We start from the raw sequence: 19,436 nt of genomic DNA, 5'->3' as shown, positions 1-19,436 counted from the left end.
ATATCCCCTCCCAACACTTGGGGGGCTTAATACCCTTAGTACTGCCTCATTTCTGGGGAAAGAAGACAAGGAAAGGAAGATAAGGTTCAGCTTAACTCAGGTCCTATATGGTTATAGTACCACCAAGTTCCAAGTCCGAAGCCCTCCTGGATTATCCTAGCACTGTGACTTCTGAGGGCTTCCCAGCTAGGCTGGCAATAATATCTAGCCTGTAATACTGTCTGGTCATCATAACTCGATCCAAGTCACATCAAATCCTGCACTCAGAACTGAAAAGGAAGGACAACCAAAACAGATAAAAAAAATTCCAGCCTTGTTTCCTGGGGCCACAAGACAAGACAGGCCTTCCCTCTATCCAGCATGGTCCATGGTGTCCATGTTGCACGTGAACAGTTCCTGCTATTCTATCAATGAAAAGAGACTGTTTCCATCCACCAAATCAGGATCATAGAATATCTTCTCTCAGAAATGGATGAATGCTACCATCTTAAGTGATCTAGATTGGTACAAAACCCCTATCATAACAGAAAGTTACATTAATAATAATTGACACTTTATATATGTCACTTTAAGGTTTACAAAGAAGTTTAGATACATTAGTTAAGTGGGTCCTCACAAACCACTCTGAAGGAGGGCCCAGAGATATTGTTATCTTCATTATACAAATCAAAAAACTGAGGCCGAGAAAGAGGGACTTCTCAATGGTCATACAACTAGCCATGTCTTGAGGCAACAAGATTTGAGTCTGAGTTTTTCTTTATTCTATTCCCATCTTGCAATATTCCCTGTCAATAAAATCATAGAAGCAAAATTCTGCTCCTGGATGGGAGGAAATCATATAATCCATTTGAAATGCTTTGAGCTCCTTAAATGAGGAAGGATATACTTCATTCAGGGACCTGTGGTTGGATCTGTGCAGATTTCCTTCTTGGCTTTAGTGTGGTCTTCATGTGGTTGAAAATACTTGTTGCTTGTTACTAGTCCATCCTCTAATCTCTGAATTTGCCAGAGCCAGCTCTCAGACTCCAGTCCATCCAGGGGTTTCAAAGCCTCTGGCTTGGTAGGCAGCTAGGTGGGACAGTGGAGAGAGGGCTGGGTTCCAATTCAACCTAAGATACTGACTAGCTGTGTGATCCTTGGCAATCCATTTTCTCAGTATCTTCAACTATAAACTGGGGATAGATAATAGCAGAGTTGTGGTGAGACTCAAAGGAGATGATGTTTGTTACAGGCTTAGCACAGACCTGGCACATAGTAGGTCCTTAATAAATGTTTATTCTATTGACCAGCATGTAATACCCTATGTCAAGATAATATCGAAATGGGTTCATAATTTAGACATAAAGGGTAATACTATACACAAATTAGGAGGACAAGGGAATAAATGTTTGTTCCCTTTCTCCTCTAAGACTTGTGTTGGCTTGTACTCCATTAGAGATAGCCTTCAAAAAGCTAAAACTGGAAGAGCATTCAGTTTGTTGATCATAGGAGTTAGAGCTGGGAGAGTGCATGGTTCTTTCCCTTGACCCTCTTTTAATAGATAACGGTTATATTTTGCACATGTGCAATCTATATCAAATTGCTTTGCCTTCTCAAATGAGCGGGGATGAGAGGGAAGAAGGGAGGGAGAGAATTTGGAACTCAAATTTTAAAAAAAAATGTTAAAAATGAAGTTTACATGTAATTGGAAAATAAGATATTTTTTAAATAGATGTGAAGTGTTGAAAGCCACACAAGTAGTTAAGATAACAGTAAGAAACATTTACCTAATGGCACCTAAAGGTTTGCCAGGTGCTTTATTTTATTCTCTCAGTTGATCCTTATAACAATTGAAAGGTGGGGCAGGATGGGCAGAGGGTTGGGTATGTGTGTGAAATAAGGAAACTGGAACTGAGAGAGGTATGAGACTTGTCCTCAGTCACATAGTCAGTCAGTATCAAATAGAATTTGAACTCATATCCTGCTAACTCTTGGTCTAGTGCTGCATTCCCTTATACCACAGGATCCAAGGTAGGAGTTAGTATATTTAAAAGACATTTGATAGCCTTGTGATCCTGACCAAGTCATTTAACACCTGGATTTCATTTTAAAATGAGAACAATAATAGTCATCTAACCCACTTGCTGTTTTCAGGAAAACGCCTTGCAAACTTTACCATGATGCTCTTATTAGAGTCATTGTCATTATTTGTATACTCACTGCAGGAAACCTTTCAGGTGGATTTTAGGTGAAGAAGGGAATATAGAAATCCAATATTCTGGATTCTGTATCTCCTTTTAAGTAACTTTCTGTATTTGCTAATGTATCCTGTCTTAGAACCACAGCTACAATGAGCCTTTCTTCCCTAACTTGCAGCTGTGTTTGAGGAATAGTTGTTATCCTGTAGGGATGAATTTTACAAATGTTTTCAATTAGGGCTGTGGCCCGGCCAGAGTCACATATTTGTTGTGCCGAACTCCCAGTTGTAATTGTAAAATTATTTGGAGTACTGTTGACTTGACATCCTGTGTTCATCTGAGCTGAATGTATGATTGTATTAGGAATGTGTCCATCTACAGTCCCCTGCCACCAAGTGGAAAAGGGTTCTTCAAGTGGACAGGAAACAAACAGGAAGTAGAGCATGTTTAAAACCTGTGGTCTGATCAGTTGTAGAAATGCTATTTGTTTATACAACCTGCGTCCAGATTTCCCTTGTTTATAACATCAACTGCCTGCCCAGTTGCTCCTGAGTTTGCTTTGTGTGGGGAGGAGAAAACGTGCCCAGAACTAGCACAGATCTCGTGTGCACTTGGTAATGAGTTGTGTTAGTGGGGGGGCTTTCCCCTATGCCATCCCTTAGGTTATTAACAAATCATAGTGAATATCTAGGAAAAATCTGATTTCTCCATTCTTTCCTTCTACCAAGCTCATGAGAATCTACCTCACCGTCTCTGTTATATACTCAGTGCTGAATCACAATAGGCCAGAATAGGTCAAGGAGACTTCAGCTATAGGAAACAGGAATCAATGTATAAAGATCTAACTTCAGATCCCAGCTCTTCTATTGAATCTCTCTGTAATCCCTGGCAAGTCACTGGAACAATCATTGAATGTTGAGTTAAAAGGGACCTTGGTGGCCATTTATAGCATTTCCCTGAAGACATCTAAGAAAGAGAAGCCCATGATTTTCTGTCACAGATCATTCTCGTTTTCAAAAACTGAATATTAGGAAGTGCCAGTCTGACATCAAACCTAAATTTGTCCTTTTGCAACTTCTACGTATTGCTGCTAATTCTGCTCTCTGGGACCAAGCAGAAAAAATAATACATAACAATGTGTAATACATACATAATAACATAGATAATATATAATAATAACACATAATAAGCCTTCAGTATTTGAAGATAGCTATCATATTCTTCCTCAATCAACTCTGAGAGACAGAAAGAGAAAGACTGAGACACAGACACAGAGACAAAGAGAGACAGATTTCATTATTTTTCAGTCATTTCAGTCATGTGTGACTCTTTGTAACCCTATTTGGGGTTTTCTTGACAAAGATACTGGAGCAGTTTGCCATTTCCTTCTCCAGCTTATTTTGCAGATAAGGAAACTGAGGCAAACAGGGTGAAGTGACTTGCCCAGAGTTAAGTTGCTCAGGCTGGATTTGAATTCAGATCTTCCTGATTGGATCCAGTGTTTTATCTACTGCACCATCTTGCTGGCTCTATAGATACAGGTTGGATATAAATATATAGACATTTCCACACATATACAAGTGTACACACACATATGATCTTATGACTATCACAAAAAAAACTTTTTTTGGTTTGTTTTTGGCGATGCAGGTGGGGTCAAGTGACTTGCCTAAGGTCACACAACTAGCAAGTGTTAAGTGTCAGAGGCCATATTTGAACTCAGGTCCTCTTGACTCCAAGGCTGGTACTTTATCCACTGCATCATTTAGCTGTCACAAAAATTTGATGGAATAGAAGTCATGATTGAAATTAGATATTGAAAGGGTAAATTTACTTCTACATTAAGACATATCTGGGTGACTTTGGGCAAGTGATTTCCTCTCTCTGAGCCACGTTGCCTTTGTCCACAGCACATTGAGATTGGATGGAATGATATTTGGGTTTCTTCTAGCTACGATGTCCATCTTGTGTTCTGGGTTCTAAGGTCCTTTCCAACTTTGACACATCATTCACTAAAGCTTTTTTTATGTTTTTTGGGATGGAAGCAATGAACCTTACCTCATTAGGAAGATACTGGTGAAGTAGTTGGTACAATCTTGGCAATTGCTAAGATTCTGTGTTCACCATAAGCTTAAATAAGAGATTCTTCCCTGTAAGTGTTTCTCCCAATCATCACTCACTCACTCACTGTCTTTCTTTTTACTTCCAGCCAGAAGGACTAGCAAGAGAATATACCTATAGTGTATTCTTCTGTCCCAATGGTAAGTCTTAGTTCTGATTATAGCATGTACATTTTCTGGTATAGAAAAAGCATTTATAAATGCTTGTTGACCAACTGTATAAAAAATTGATATTCCTCTGGCTCAACAAAGTTATCAATCAGGCTTCAGCATTTTTCCAAGAGGCAAAAAAAGTTCTAATATGGTAGTCTTTAAATAAAGTATATACTTTGTTTTTTAACTTACTCTGACTAACCCTTAATAGAATTAAGATGCTTGGAAAATATCCATTGTTAAATTGGGCCTACACACCTCATGCTGATTATCTTAACTTATCAATAAGGTTACAAATTACTAAAAGACAACTTTTATAGTTGTCTAGAAAAATAGTTGTCATAGAAAAAAAAAGGAAAATGTATTATCAGTTATACAAGTTGCCCATTGATTTGGCAGGTAGAAGTTAGAATCTGTTAACATGTTCCTTTCCTTAGTAGATTCTAACTTCAACAGCCACTGTCCTGCTTAAGTTATACAAACTATCAAACCATAGAATTTCAATATTTAGAGTAAACCTGGAATAAAAATTAAATATTGTTAATTAGGTGTAGAGAGTAACTAAAGCCAGGAGCTGCCCTGAGAGATCTGAGTAGTTAGGTCAATGGAGCAATTATGAGCCCAAGGGCCTTCCCTCATGGCTTGGGGGCCCAGGGCTAATTATACTGTGTGTCCCTCCCAGCCTTTTATTTGGGTACAATCAGCTTAAAATGTACATTTTACCTTCAAAGGGAAAAGAAGTGACAAAAGACAATCTTGTAAAGTGAGGGATCTGTGTAGAAGGAAGATAAGGCAGGTAGGACCTGTACAGAAAACAGAGATAGCTCCACACTCTTTACCTTACTGAAGGGAGGTGATAAGAGCTTTTAAACTGATCTAATCAGACCAGGTTTCCAACTTTATCCTTCTCCTCCTCAGTTGCTATAGCTTGTTGTATTCTGGAAGTAGTTTGGGTCAGAAAGACATGAAGAGAGAACAAGCTACTATTCTGGTGTTTTTGAGGAGCTAAGAGAGTATCTTTATAGTAGTGAAGAAATTTTTTAAAAAATTCAAATAATCTAACAATGACACAAAATTCAATGTATCAGCTGATTAAGGGAACCACAAAGTCTAGGGATGATGGGAATCACAAAGTCTCTTCCCTCATTGACTTTAAAATCTAGCAGCGTATGTAGGCTTGAAAAATTAAAATCTTACTGTATGATGTACTTCCAGGTACAGACCTGGCTCTTACAGAATCAGAGAACTGATGCCGGGCAGACTAGACTGGCATGAATCGTACAAATTACCTCAGGAAATCTTTGAAACATACCATTTTCAAAAGTGTATATTTCCCTCTAGTCTTCCACTAAGGCAATCCTCCACTCCCTTACTGTATTCTGGAGGCTCTGCCAGTGAATTCCAAGTTCCAGTGGGTCCTGCAGACCTGGGAAGACTTGAGGACAGGCTCGTGGCCATCTTGCAAAATTGCACTTCTTCTTTTTTTTCTTTGACTAGAGAAAATTCACATTTCAACTCCGAATAAGTACGAGTACCAATATGTTCAGAAGCCACTGCGTATGACCCACTTTGATGTTGCTGTGAAAGCTCACAATGATGCCCATTTTGCACTGTCGTCTGGTTCCCATGACACAGCAGAGATGACAGAGATTGTCATTGGCGGGCACCAAAATTCCAAGACGTGGATTTCCTTGAGCAAAATGGGTGACCCTGTGACTAGTGTAGACACAATTGGAATTCTCTCTTGGGATGAATTCCGGACTTTTTGGATCAGCTGGAAAAATGGAATTATCCAGGTAATGAATTTTTGGATAAAATCATCTTGCTGCTTCTTATTTTCCCAGTAGGATTCAGGGACTTTTGATTTTAAATTGCCTTTTGCCATTTAATGAGATTATATGATTTTTGTTCATATGGTATTGTAATAAGAATATGGGATTTAGTCAAAATCTCTCAGTTTAAATCCTAGCAGCTTTGTGAATGTTTACAAATCACCTGACCTTGAACTTTAGGTTTCTTATTTGTAAAAATGGGTATGATATTTGTGCCATTTAACATCTAAGGGTTGTTTGTAAGATCAGCTCTTGGTAAACCATTGCTGTTGTTTAGTTGTTCTCAGTCATATCTGACACTTTGTTACCCTGTTTGGGATTTTTGGGGGCAAAGAGACAGGAGTAGTTGGCCATTTCTTTCTCCAGTTTGTTTTACAAGTGAGGAAACTGAGGCAGGGAGGGTTTAAGTGCCCAGAATCACGCAGCTAATAAGTGTCTGAGATCACATTCCTTCTAACTCTAGGCTCAGTAAGCCATAGAGCACCACATAAAAGTAAAATGTTGCCTTCATTAAAGGCTTCCCTCAGTGTCTTGAGACATGGAAGTGACCCTGGCTTCCCAACGACTATGGTATCTGGGTTGCTTATTACCAGGCTGGTTGTAGATTGATGCATTTTTCTTTTTTATTAAAAATCTCCAAAACTGAATGCCAGGTTGCTGAAAGGTCATTTTATGGGTCAGTGCAGAGCTCCCTACACTGATGAAATTGCTGATGCTTGGACTATTATTATTATACACCAAAAAAATATTATTATACATCAAAAACATCATGGATCCTTGAAATATTGACAGAGGGATCTCTAGCCACTTTCTTGGAGGAAAGAACCTATAGGAACTATAGGAACTAAACCAATAGCCGCTGCATTTTCTGCCTGGAAACATCAGACTCACCATTTTTTTGCAGGTAGGCCATGGGATCGAACCATCCAATGAATCTGTCATTGTAGAGTGGGGCCTTTCCAAGTCAGTAGAGGTGAAGTACATTGGTTTCTCAACGGGATGGGGGTCCATGGGAGAATACAAGATCTGGAGGAAAGAGGAGACTGATGAAAACCACAATGAAGCATTTACTCTTGGAGTCCCACTTAATGTGATCCCTGGATCAGAAAGAGCAACTGCATCCATAATAGGTACCTTATGCTACGTAAAACTAATGGAAACAAGCAGCATTTCACTGGATTCAAATTAGACATCCTACTAGGTAGAAATCCCCAGTAGATCCACTGCTTCCTTTTCCACTCTGGCACACATAAGCTTGTCTACCATGTGTGAGGATAAGTCCTTGGTAATCCTCACTATATATTAGAGGCTAGAGGAGGTTTAGCCTGACTCATCTGGGGCAAGTTGCCATCAGTAGCTGCCATCTTTGATAAATGCAAATACTCTGACTAGTCTGCCAAGTCCCTTTTGCCACCCAAAGATCATTGAGACTTTAGTAGAGACTGATTCTCTCCCAGGAACACAGAAGAAAGTAATGTTTATCTCTATTTTCTTGATTTTGAGGTAAATACACATTCACAACACAAGAGCAGGGTTGGGTTAGCCTGAAACAATGCAGGGGTAGAGTTCCTTGAAGGCCCAGGCCTTGAACAAGTTCCCTTGATTGCACAAAGAGATACTACATTTGTATAACTCTCTGGGGATGGGACCAGTAAAAGTTATCCTTAACCCCAGGGAAGCTCTCACAGTTCCTGGTTAGTGTGGGGAAGCTGAAGTCAGGAGGGGAAGTCAGAGAAGAAGCAGGATACCAGGACAGAGTTCTGATTTTCACTGGCAGACTAGCTGAGTGACTCTAGATAAGTTCCAGAAACAATTTGCTCTGTTTGCTCACCTGTAAAATGAAGAGAATTATCTTTGCCAGACTCCCACATAAAATGGGTATAAGGAACATGTTTTTAGTGAACATCTCAGTTTTGCATAGGGTAATAGCTGTTATTATGATTTTTTTTTTTGCCACATGTTCTCATTGCATTGAAGTTGTTGATTTTTTTCTTTTCTTTTCTTTCTTTCTTTTTTTTTTTTTTGAAGTATCATTTTGTGATGCATATGTTTCAATCCGAATTTTAGAATTTTTTACCTGCATAGCTCCAGCTGAAGGGTCTGGTGAGCTCAAAACACTCAAAAGCTTTCCTCGTTCCTGTTTCCTGCCTGCATCCACCTTAGCCTGCCTTCAGAATTTGGCTGTCATTAGAATCTAACCAGCCATCTTTAAAGGTTCTCTTAGTTGATCCTGGACTTGTGGACCTCCTTTATGATGCCTTTAGTGGAAACTTTTTTTGTGAGGAATACCAAGCAGCAGGGATTTGAGTTTTTTCCCCAAAGACCAATATTCTGAATCTTTTGATCTTTTGTGTTATTTTATAAGAGGGAAAAGAGAACAGACTAAGTTATTTTAAAACCAATTTGGGAAGTTTACCAGAGCTTTTTTGTTTTTATCCTTTGGAAACCTTTCCTAGCTTCGTCTGGAGTCTTGCCTCCATTCCACTACCTTCTTAGAGTCTAATTCAAGGAACAATCAGCAGCCCAAGTTGAATTTGGTTCAATCTCTTATTTTCTGAAAATGTACTCTATGCAAGGTTTTTCATTTAACTGTGAGGCTCACAGAAATAAAGTAAATATGTATGATAAGATTCCTTCCCTCAAGAAACTTCCATTCTACTGGGGCAGGGCAGGGAAAGCACAATTCAATTCATCAGTTTTATCAGGCACTTACTTGAACTCTGCTAAGAACTGATAATATAAAAACAAAACAAAAATCTTTGCCTCCTTATAGTTTACATTCCAATGAGTCTTACCATACCATGCCAGTCCCCTAACAACCTCTGAGTTGCAGAGAAAGTGCCAGTCTGCATTGAGAGAGGGAGTTTGCTTCCTGGGAGTTCCCTACACTAATAAAATCATAGGTCCAGAGCCCCAAAAACTCATTCACCATAAGAGAAAGAATGTTCTTCACTGCATCCTCTGTTATTTCACCTAACATTGTGTTTCATGGACATACTATTGTATAAATGACTATAGTACAAAAAAAGACAAATGCATAAGAGAATTGTCAACAAAATGTTGTGGGTGGATCAGAAGAAAGAGACATTCATCCCAGAGGGAGGGATCAAGGAGTGCTTCCTACTGAGGATTATTAGTCATTGTAGAGGGTGGAGGAAACTTCTAGGCAAAGGGAGCATGATAAGAATGCCCGTTTACATCATGTTTCTCTTCTGTTTGTTAGGAGATGTAATGGGCCCAACTCTGAATCATCTCGATAACCTTCTACGACTGCCCTTTGGCTGTGGAGAGCAAAATATGATCCATTTTGCCCCCAACGTTTTTGTCTTAAAATACCTTCAGAAAACCAGACAGCTCAGCCCTGAGGTGGAGAGTGAAGCTACAGACTACCTCGTTCAAGGTATCCCAAGGAGAGGGCAAGATTTGTGCCTGCACCAAGTGTTCTCCCATTCTCACATCAAATGTTCTCCCATTCCATTTGGCCTTGGTTCTCTCTAGGATCAGGTCCTATGAACAGAACACAGCCTTAGTCTTCATTCTGTGGTCTTAGGAACCAAGCAAAGTGATGTCTGGTGCACTAGAAGAAGGCTAAGGAAAATAAAGAGGGGAAGGAATTAGGAGCCTTGTCATATATGTCCTGCATTGACCTGATTAGTGGGGGAGGCAGTTCAGTGGCTCTCAAAGGAAGAAGGCATTTAGTGGAGATAGAGGAGACATTTCAAAGAAAAAAAGGATCTAAATTAGCAGGTATACTCTTCCTGTCACTGAAAGCAAAATCATGCTTTCTGAAGGATGGATAGCTTCACAAAGAGCCTAAGCCATTCCACAGATGTCAGTGTTCAATGATACCTGCCTAAGTAGTCCTACCTTGGACACAGATGTACCTTAAGGAAAAAAGGACTCACAATCTGTGTTAAGAAAGCAACTGTTGATGACCTTATGACAGACACAGTTGGTTTTCCTACCTCCAGTAGTGTGAATACTGGACTTGTACAGATTAGTAGGACCACCCAGGGGACACACAGCACATACAGACAGCACACTTACACACATAGAAAGAACAACTCCCAAGCCCACCCAGCCCTAATAGCTGCTCTGCTGCAGTGAGAGAAGGTGCTACCTTCTGAATTTTGTTCTTCTGATTCTTATCCTTCTTATTCTTCTTTTTCTGACATAAAATGATTGACATAAGCAGTATCACAGGGACCAGTATCAGACACTAGCTGAAAAGTCCTGCATCTATTTACCTTTTTAATGAGCTGTCTGAAAGTAGTGTCTCTGTCTCTGCGTCTCTCTCTCTCTTTCTCTCTCTCTCTCTCTCTCTCTCTCTCTCTCTCTCTCTCTCTGTAAGAGAGAGAAACAGAGAGAGACAGATAGAAACACAGAGAGAGAGATGGAGGGAGGGAGTGCTAGCACTAAACTGGTGCCTTCTTCAGGATTATTGGCAATATTTGCCGTTCCTCTCACCCTACAACATTGGCTTAACCTAGTCAAACTAGGTCAGAGAACGTCTAACATTTTCAACTTCCCATTTCTTCATTGGATGTCCCTTCCCTTTTATTGGTTAGAAGTTCAATATTCATAGATTAACTGTGGTTCCTTGATCAGATTCAGCATGAGAAGAAAAAGCTGGGCTCAGAAGTAAAGGATGGGGATTAGGAGAACTGTCTTCAAGTACTTGAAGAGCTATCTTGGAGACAAGGGATTAACTTTGTTCTGCTTGACCCCAAAAGGGAATACTTGTACATACGCAAATTTTACTCCAATGTAAGAAAAAACTTATTTAACAAAGAGTGCTTTCCAAAAGTCTTATGGGCTTTCTTGGGAAACAGAGGATTCCTTTTCACTAGAAGACTATATGAGAAGTCTGAGTGACTTTTTAGTGACATAGAGAGAATTCTTGGCCTGGTGTAGATTATAGTAGATAGTTTCTAGATTCTCTTCCAACTCTGAGGTCTTGTGATTTGGAGAGCAGAGCATGGTTGGTGTAAACTGATTTTAGAAGAGTTTGCTGGAGGGTGATCAAGCCCTCTGCCCTAATCTTGTCATCATGCCCAGTGAAATCTGGTATTAAAAGAAATTAAAGCAAGTAGTGTTTACTAGCTACCTTACCCAAGCTTGAGATAGAAGCTGCAGAGACCAAGCCTTCTTATAGTTGCATAAATATAAAGATCTATTTGTGTTTAGATAAACAACTTTTAGTGCTTCATTTTTCTTGCCAATATCCCTCTGGCTGTCCATGAGTTGAGTTTTTAGCAGAGTAGAGTTCTTTGGATCAAAGAATTTTCCAAATATAAAGGGCTTTCAAAGATCATATAATCTACTCCTATTGAGCATGGTGTCATAGGACAAACACTGATAGAATCTTGGTCTCAAAACCTGGCTCTAACATTTACTAACTTTGGGCCTGAGCAAGTCATGTACACTTCCTGAGCTTAATTGAACTAGCATAATAAATTTGCACTACTAGATTCATATCTATTGTGAACAAAATGTTTTGTAAACTGTCAAATGTTATGTGAATATTATTATTATTGTTATTCAAAGGAATTCTTCCTTCTATGACATAATGGATCCTTGATGAAGGGTCATCTATCTTCTATTGGAAGAAGTGATGGGGAAATTCGCTACCACTTAAGTATTACATAATAGTGCCAGGCTGACCTGTGTTGCCAAAGGTCCTAGTGCGTGACTTCTTCTTTCATCCATGTGCCTTTAATTGACATGAATCATGTTTAATGGAAATTAAGCCTTTGTTTTTTTACCTTCTCCTATATTCATTTTTTTGTTGTTGCATATTCTATGCCATTTCTGGACCTTTATCAAGAAACTATAAAGTCCTCAGTGCCTAATAATATTATAATAAATAGTTGTTGTTGCAAGTAAAACAATCAGTGCTTATCCTTGAAAGACCCTTAGAAAGCCTGTAGTTCAAATCTTCCAGAGAATCATAGAGCACAAAATTATAGAACTTTAAAGGCCCTCCCTGAAGAACAGCCAAGAGAGCGAGTCATTGATGTACAATCTGTATATCAGGTATAGGGCAATCTTTATCTGACTCTATGAAAATGCAAAATATGCAAAAAATTCAGAGATAACTAATAAAGATGGTTGGAGATATTTAAGATATCTTAACTTGTCCAAAAAAGAATTTAATATTTTTTCCCTAAAACCCAGCTCTCTTGGTCACCATTCTTCCATGCGCTCAGATTCAGAACCTTAACTTCTCATTTAATCCCACATTTCCATTTAGCTGCCAAATCTTGCCGATTCTACCTTCATGATATCTTATACATGCAAATCCCTTTCTTCTCAGCCTCCACTTCAGTCCAGTCCCTCTCACCTCACCTAGATTAGCTTTCTAGTTTACCTCCTTGCCTTAAAATGTCTCCCCATTTTGAACTAGTCACTCAATTGCTAAAGGGATTTTTCTTAACCACAGGCCTGACCATGTCAATAAATCTAGTGTCCCCTGTTGCTTCTAGGATCATATGTAAGTGCCTCTTTTAAAACCCTTCACAACCTGGCTCCCACCCCCTCTCTAGTCTAACTGGAATTGACTCTCCCCACCCACTGTTCAGCAACTCTTACCAGAATGACCTTTCCTTCTCACACATGGCACTTCATATCTTTATCCTGGCCATTCTACGTGTCTGAAATGGCCTCTTTTCAGAGAAAAATTTCTCCTTCCAGACACAATTCAAGCCTTACCTTCTCTGTTAAGCCTCTCCTGGTTCTCTCTACTGTTAGTATCTTCTCTTTGCATTTGGTGACCTTGTTTATTTGTGTAAATTCTCATGTTTATATGCATGTATGTATTTGTCTCCCTATTAGAATGCAAGCTCCCTGACAATAGGGACTTCTTCACTCTTGGTATTGGTTTGCTCAGCACCCAGCACAGTTCCTGGCTTGTATAAGGCACTTAATAAACATTCGCTAATTAATTGATTGATTGAAGGAGCTCATAAATAGAAACAGAAAATACATAAAATACTAACAGGGCTCCCAGGAGTGTATAAGCACATACAGAAAACACAGAAAGCACTTAAATAGCTCATAAATCCCTCCTGGAAGGCAATCATATTTGGATGTTGTTGAACAGCCAACACCCGTTTCCATCAGTCTTATACGGTCAAAATCCCCAAAGAATAGTGGGGTCTGGGAAAGGAGAGATGCACCATGGCAACATCCAAGTCTCTTACTTCCCTCCAAGGCATAGATATCCCCTATCCTTTAGCTTTGGGGGGGGGGGAGGGCAAGTTGATCTTTCTCCAAGAAGTACTCTGCATCCAAAAATCCCTTTCTTCCTCTAGAAGGGAGAAATCTTTCCCTTTAATCTCTAGACTCTTCAACTTGGGGATGCCAGAATCTGGAATCATACACAGGCCATCCTCCAAGCCTCAGAAAATATATCTCCTCTGCCCAGAAGCCTAGACTCTACAATTACCTTGCCCAGGAAATAGAAATCCTTTCTCTTTCACATAGAAGATGGGGATTCCACAATTTGTCTTCCAGACTAAATGAGCACTACTCTGTCTGCTTCTTTCACTGGCTTCTGCAGGACATCTATCAGCTGGTGCTATCTCTAAGACTGGGAAAGTTCTCTCCCAAGAGTTCTAGTCTCTGCTGAGTACTCAGAGCATACAAAGGCTCTCTGTGTTTCGTTATTATCATTGTCCCAGCTGCTGCCATCTCTAAGATAGGGATTCACAGATCAAGTGTGCAACCCTAAGCCAGCCCTTGTCAGAAACCTGAGTGAGGAGTTGATAGGGGGACTTTTTGCTTCTGTTATTTGTTTTCTATCTTCTCAACAGAAAAGAGGCAAAGCAAAGAGAAAATCCAAATGAAATCAAGTTGATTTGTTGCTTTCTTTTATAGCACCAGTGGTTTTTCTGATAAGTCTTTCTTTCTGAGTTTCAATCATTTAATTATCTTGGAAGCAATCCCAGCCACTAAAAGCCAATCAGTTCATTCTTTTTGGAAAAATGCCTCAGATTCCTCCAAAGATCCATATCCTATAATCCAATGAAGTTAATCAGGGACTCCCCTGATCAGCTTCATCCACTGCATCCTGGGCAATAATTTTGCCCTTCCACTGGACTTGCATGATTCGAGAAGAGGGAGGCTGATGAGTGTACAATTCTGCCTCACATTCAGTTCACAAACAAGCCAAGATATCACCGTGATGTCATTGGTCCTCTGAAAACAAAGGATGAATAATAAAGATGAGGGAACAGGGATATTGTTCAGAAGTATCGATGGTTTCTTTCTTTTTTTTTTTTTTAACATTAGTATCATGCATGATTTTCTCCTGATTCTATTGATTTATTTTTGTTGTGATATATCATGATGTGGTGATAGCCCAATATTTTCAAAGCTGAATCACTTTCAGCATGGATTTCCATAGTGTGCATTTGGTCTGGTTCAGTCTCTCTTCCCTTCTGACTTGGTCACATTTCCTGTAAATGTTGCCCAAGAGATCAGGATGCTACAGATGGCTGCCTATATATTTGAGCAGAAATTTCCCAATGCCATCATCCTCAACATTGTCCCCAGGCAGTTTTGCCCTTATTTGGGGACTGTTGAAGAGGCTGACCTTGACTCCCAAGCTTGTCCTTCCAACTTTGGATTTGCAGAAACAAGAAGCAGTGGGAGTCAGTTGTCTGGTCAGGGATGTTGCCAGCAATGGGAGCAGACAGGACATTGCCCATGGTCACAGGGATTCACAAACTAAGATAAAGCCATACTGTGACTGATCCTATTCTCTAAAATCTTTTGGGGCTTGGAGACTCAGGTTCATGACCATCATTTATTCTTTTCCCTTTCCCTTTCTCTTTCAAATCCTACCATCGATGCTTGTTTGTCTGTGATCTTGAAAATGTATGTGCTTCTGAACTGGATGCTTTCCAGGGTTTGAAATATGCAAGTTGGTTAACCTTGTTTCTTAAGAAGTTTGCTTACCCTTTTGTGTTTAATATTTTACTTTATTTTCTTTAGTAGGTAAATGTGATAATGATCTAAGTGCTAAAGTATGTGTACAATTAGGAGATATTTTATACTGATATCAAAGCAAGATTTCTGGCTGAAGGCTTGGAGTTAAAGACAAGAATTATTGATTCCATTATAGACTCTAAAACTACTTATCCCAGGTCACATCAACTAGTTACAGTGCCTAGAAGAAGGCTGACTTCATCTCCCCTCAGGAGTTTAGGAATATCCCTGAGGATTTGGGGTATCTTTTCTAATGCCATTGACTTTAAATCCTTTTCTGATGTATTTCTCCACATATCAATTGCAGTAATAATTACTACAGTACCATTTAATCAGTTAGCTCTGACAAAGGGAAATTTTCTAACAAAATGCAGCAAGAGGAGAAGTTTAAAATCTTTCTACTTGATACTCGAAGGCACAATTCTCCTTTGGACCACATTGGTCCTTGGGGATAGTGGGTTCAAACTTAAATCATTTGCTGCAAAACATTTGCCTGTCCCAAGTTCACTTCCAAACATGGCATAGCCAATGGGTGAGTCACTCCCTCCTGTCTGTCTTTGATCCCCTGCTAGCTGTGTTAAGAAGGCCCTTTAGGGCTTTTTGCACCTCTCTGGATTCAGCTGCTCATAAAATGTAGCCTGTCAAGCCACAAGGGAAGAGCAGGCTGGTAGTGCTTACTCCTTCTTCCCACTCAGAGGCTTACAGCAGCTGTTTTCCTCCTCACCTGAACATGGCCGAGCCAAGAAGAGAGAGACAAGCTAACCTTGGGCCAGTGATTGCCCTTTCCAGTTCCAGCCCATTTGCCAAACAGAAGTCCATTTCTTCACTTGCTGGATAGCTTGCTAGAAGTGGTCACAGCATATCTGTATGTGCTCTGAAACGGAGAAGAGACCTCTTCTATTTCTTATGATTAGATTTTTCCAGGGCCTCGCAACTACTCATGCTCCTAGTACTAAATCTTCATTGGTCAATCCTTCCTTACGGATGCCTTCTTACAGCTTCCCAGGACAATCACCTGGGCTTCTACTCATTTGTAAAATGGAGGTTATAATAGCACCTTCCTCCCAGGGTTGTTGTCAGAATCAAAAGAGATAATAATTATAACGTGCTTAGCACAGTATCTGGCATGTAGTAGGTAATAAATGCTAGACATTTTAATTTTTTTCCCTTGTGAAGGAAATGAACTGACAGGCGAGAGGAGACAGGCCCTTAATTCTCTTGGAGACAGTTAGGTTTAAAAAAGGAATCGCTTCTTTCCCTTAGGGAAGGAGGTGGAGCTGTTATGGTTCAGTCATTTCTGGCCCTTTGTGACTCCATTTGGAGTTTTCTTGGCAAAGATACTGCCTTTTCCTTCTCCAGCTCATTTTATAGACAAGGAAACTGAGGCAAACAGAATTATGTGACTTGTCCAGGGTCACACAGCTAATGGCTGAGGCCAGATTTGAACTCACCAACTTAAGTAGAGTAAAAGTGCCTGACAGTTGTACCTGCTTAAACTCCAACACAACATAAAAGCACTGGGTTACAGGCATCTGCCTCACTGCTATTTCTATTGCTTTTTTGTTACTTTGAGAAGTAAGGTGTTAAGAACTAAATATTGCAGATTTCCTTTCACTGACTGTGAAAATAGATCATTTTGGAAAAGTGGGCAGATCTATTCCATCTTATGGATTTGCTGTCTTCTTGCCAATTCTATTCATGAATATTATTGGAATGATGTATAGCCCATTTGTGTCACACATTCAGGTTTGCTATACAGATAGTTTAAATTTTCATGGAGGCAATGGGAGTCAAACTGTTTGTAATTAGCAATATTCAACTCTTAAGCTAAAAAGGAATTATTTTTATTTAATCTTGGCCTAAATTTAGCCAGGACTTTTCAAATGGAAATTGAGGGTGGGTAGGACTGTTCCAAGCAGCCAGATCTCATAACCTTCCTTCAGACTAAAGAATATTCTAACCCTCCTTTATTGGGATGGCAAGAGATTTGGAGGTAATATTTTTTTTCTGTCTTTGGTCAGACCCTCATCTGGTTCTGGTTTCTGGTTCTAGGCATCTCATTTTAGGAAGGATGCAAGAGGCTAGAGAAAATTTCACAAGGTGATGAGGATGGGGTCAGAGAATGGGTCTCAATGACTGGGGATCTTTGGCCTGAAGAAGAGGAGAGTGAGAACAAAACCAATCTTTTAGAGTATTTGGAGAACTGCCATGGGAAGGAAGGGTTAGACTTGTGCTGGGTAGTTCCAGGAGACAGGAAATCAAAGTGGGAGTGATGGTGGAAATGATAGGAAGGCTGATTTTAGCTCTAAAAGGAGGCAGTAGGGTAGAGAAGAGAGAGAGCTAGCTTTAAAGAATCTAGGTTCAAATCCCACCACCGATGCTTATTTGCCTGTGTGATCTTAAGCAAGAAATTTACCTTTCTGAGCCTTATTTCCTCAATTGTAAAATGAGGAGATTGAATCAGATGGCTCCAGAAGTTTGGTCCTATAAAAATTCTTAACAGTAGAATGGGCTGCTTCAAGAAGTAGTGATTTCACTATCATTGGATGTACTCAAGCAATCTATGTAATAGAAAGAATTCACAGAGGCACAAAATTAGATTACATGACTTCTAATGCTCCTTCTAATTTTAAAATTCTAGTATTCTGTGATAAGAGTAATGAGATAGTTCTCATCTCAATATTTTGTATGGTGGTATGGTGTGTTGGCAGTTCTAGTAAAAGAAGGGGTGAATTGCCAATGCAAAAGTGTAGCTTCTGTATTCCCAGGGATAACTGAGTTATCACTTGTGTACAACAGAATTGTATCTTTGTGTTTCTCAGGGTATCAGCGCCAACTGACTTACAAGCGCCAAGATGGCTCATACAGTGCTTTTGGGGAAAGGGATGCTTCAGGGAGCATGTGGTAAGTTACTGTCATTGTCATTACAGAAATATGAGCCAGTATGGGGTAGTGTAACTCACATCCATACATCCCATTAAAGTCCAAAAAGTGGATCATCATATTCCTGTGAGAAGTATTATTTCCATTTTATAGATGAAGAAACTGAAACATTGAATACTTCTCAATAAAATAGTTGGGTCACTCAGCTGATTAATGGTTGGGTTGGGATTTGAACCCAGAAGTTCCGGAAAGAAACTGCATCATGCAATGACATCGTGTAGATTTGGTCTCTCTGGCAAAAACAGAACAATTAGCTTAACAAGTCTTAATGATCATCTCCTCTTTTAAAAGATAAAGGAACCAAAAAAGGGAAAATCATATTCTGGATCTAATTCTCACTAACAGAGAAAATAGTTGCTTGGAGTAGAAATAAGGAAAACTTTGAGGCAAGTGATTACTCCTTTCTAGAGTTTGTGATAGAGAGAGGCAAGCCAGGAGAGAAGTCATAAATATTCATCCTAGATTTGGGGAGAGTAGACTTTCTAGAGTTCAAAGGAAGAGTGGGTATGATCTCATGGGTTAAAACTACAGAGGAAGTCAACCCAGGACGGCTAGAAAACTCTTAAGAATGTAATTCAGAAGACACAAAGGAAAATAATTTTAATGAGGAAAAAGGAGAGGATTATCTGGAGAATCCAGTGTGGACATATAGGGAATTCACCAATTAGCTTAGATTTTTTTTTAAAAAAAAATATATGTTTATAGAAGATTAAAACATGGGTCATGGGCAGATAACAAAGAATAAGATAATGGCATAGTCATGTAAAATTATTGTCAGCCAGTAACCTTAATTGTCTTTTACAAAAAAAATTTTTTTTACTAAGCAGTTATACTAAAAAACAGTTGATACAAAAACACCTCTCCCTATTCCCTGAAGACATAAGGTCTTTTAGGAGAGGGGGCTCAAACTTGGATGGGTGCTTTTGTAGGGGGTGATAAGGTGGGGCAGAGAGTAGGGTGAAGAAAGGAAAGGGAGAAGAGAGGACAAAGAAAGAAACCCTAATTCTTCTTCTTAAGTCTTCCCCTCTCAGAGGTTTGTCTCAAGCTCTTCTACCCCTAGATTGACCTGCCACTGGACTGGCTATTACTCAGTTTCCCCCAACAGTTAGCTTTCTGGGTTAGCCAATTACTTCTCTCTTTTTGACCCAATTAAAGAGTTAATCTTTAACTGCTAAAGGGATGGCAGGATTTAATCAATCTTTTTTACTCATTTTAAAAAA

General features: G+C 39.5%; 1 protein-coding gene across 1 annotated transcript in view; it reads left to right on the top strand.

The window, feature by feature from the left end:
* The window catches only part of CPAMD8 (C3 and PZP like alpha-2-macroglobulin domain containing 8), a 155,073-nt gene that overhangs the window by 73,448 nt on the left and 62,189 nt on the right, over positions 1–19,436 (top strand). The window contains exons 23-27 of the mRNA XM_031947976.1: positions 4,387–4,438; positions 5,948–6,246; positions 7,187–7,412; positions 9,506–9,682; positions 18,096–18,177. Of these exons, the coding sequence (XP_031803836.1) occupies positions 4,387–4,438; positions 5,948–6,246; positions 7,187–7,412; positions 9,506–9,682; positions 18,096–18,177 (836 nt within the window). The remainder of the gene's footprint in view (positions 1–4,386; positions 4,439–5,947; positions 6,247–7,186; positions 7,413–9,505; positions 9,683–18,095; positions 18,178–19,436) is intronic.

The sequence above is a fragment of the Sarcophilus harrisii genome, chromosome 1 (assembly GCF_902635505.1).
Source record: "Sarcophilus harrisii chromosome 1, mSarHar1.11, whole genome shotgun sequence".
Classification (NCBI taxonomy): Eukaryota; Metazoa; Chordata; class Mammalia; order Dasyuromorphia; family Dasyuridae; genus Sarcophilus; species Sarcophilus harrisii.
This window is presented reverse-complemented; position numbering and strand designations above follow the sequence as displayed.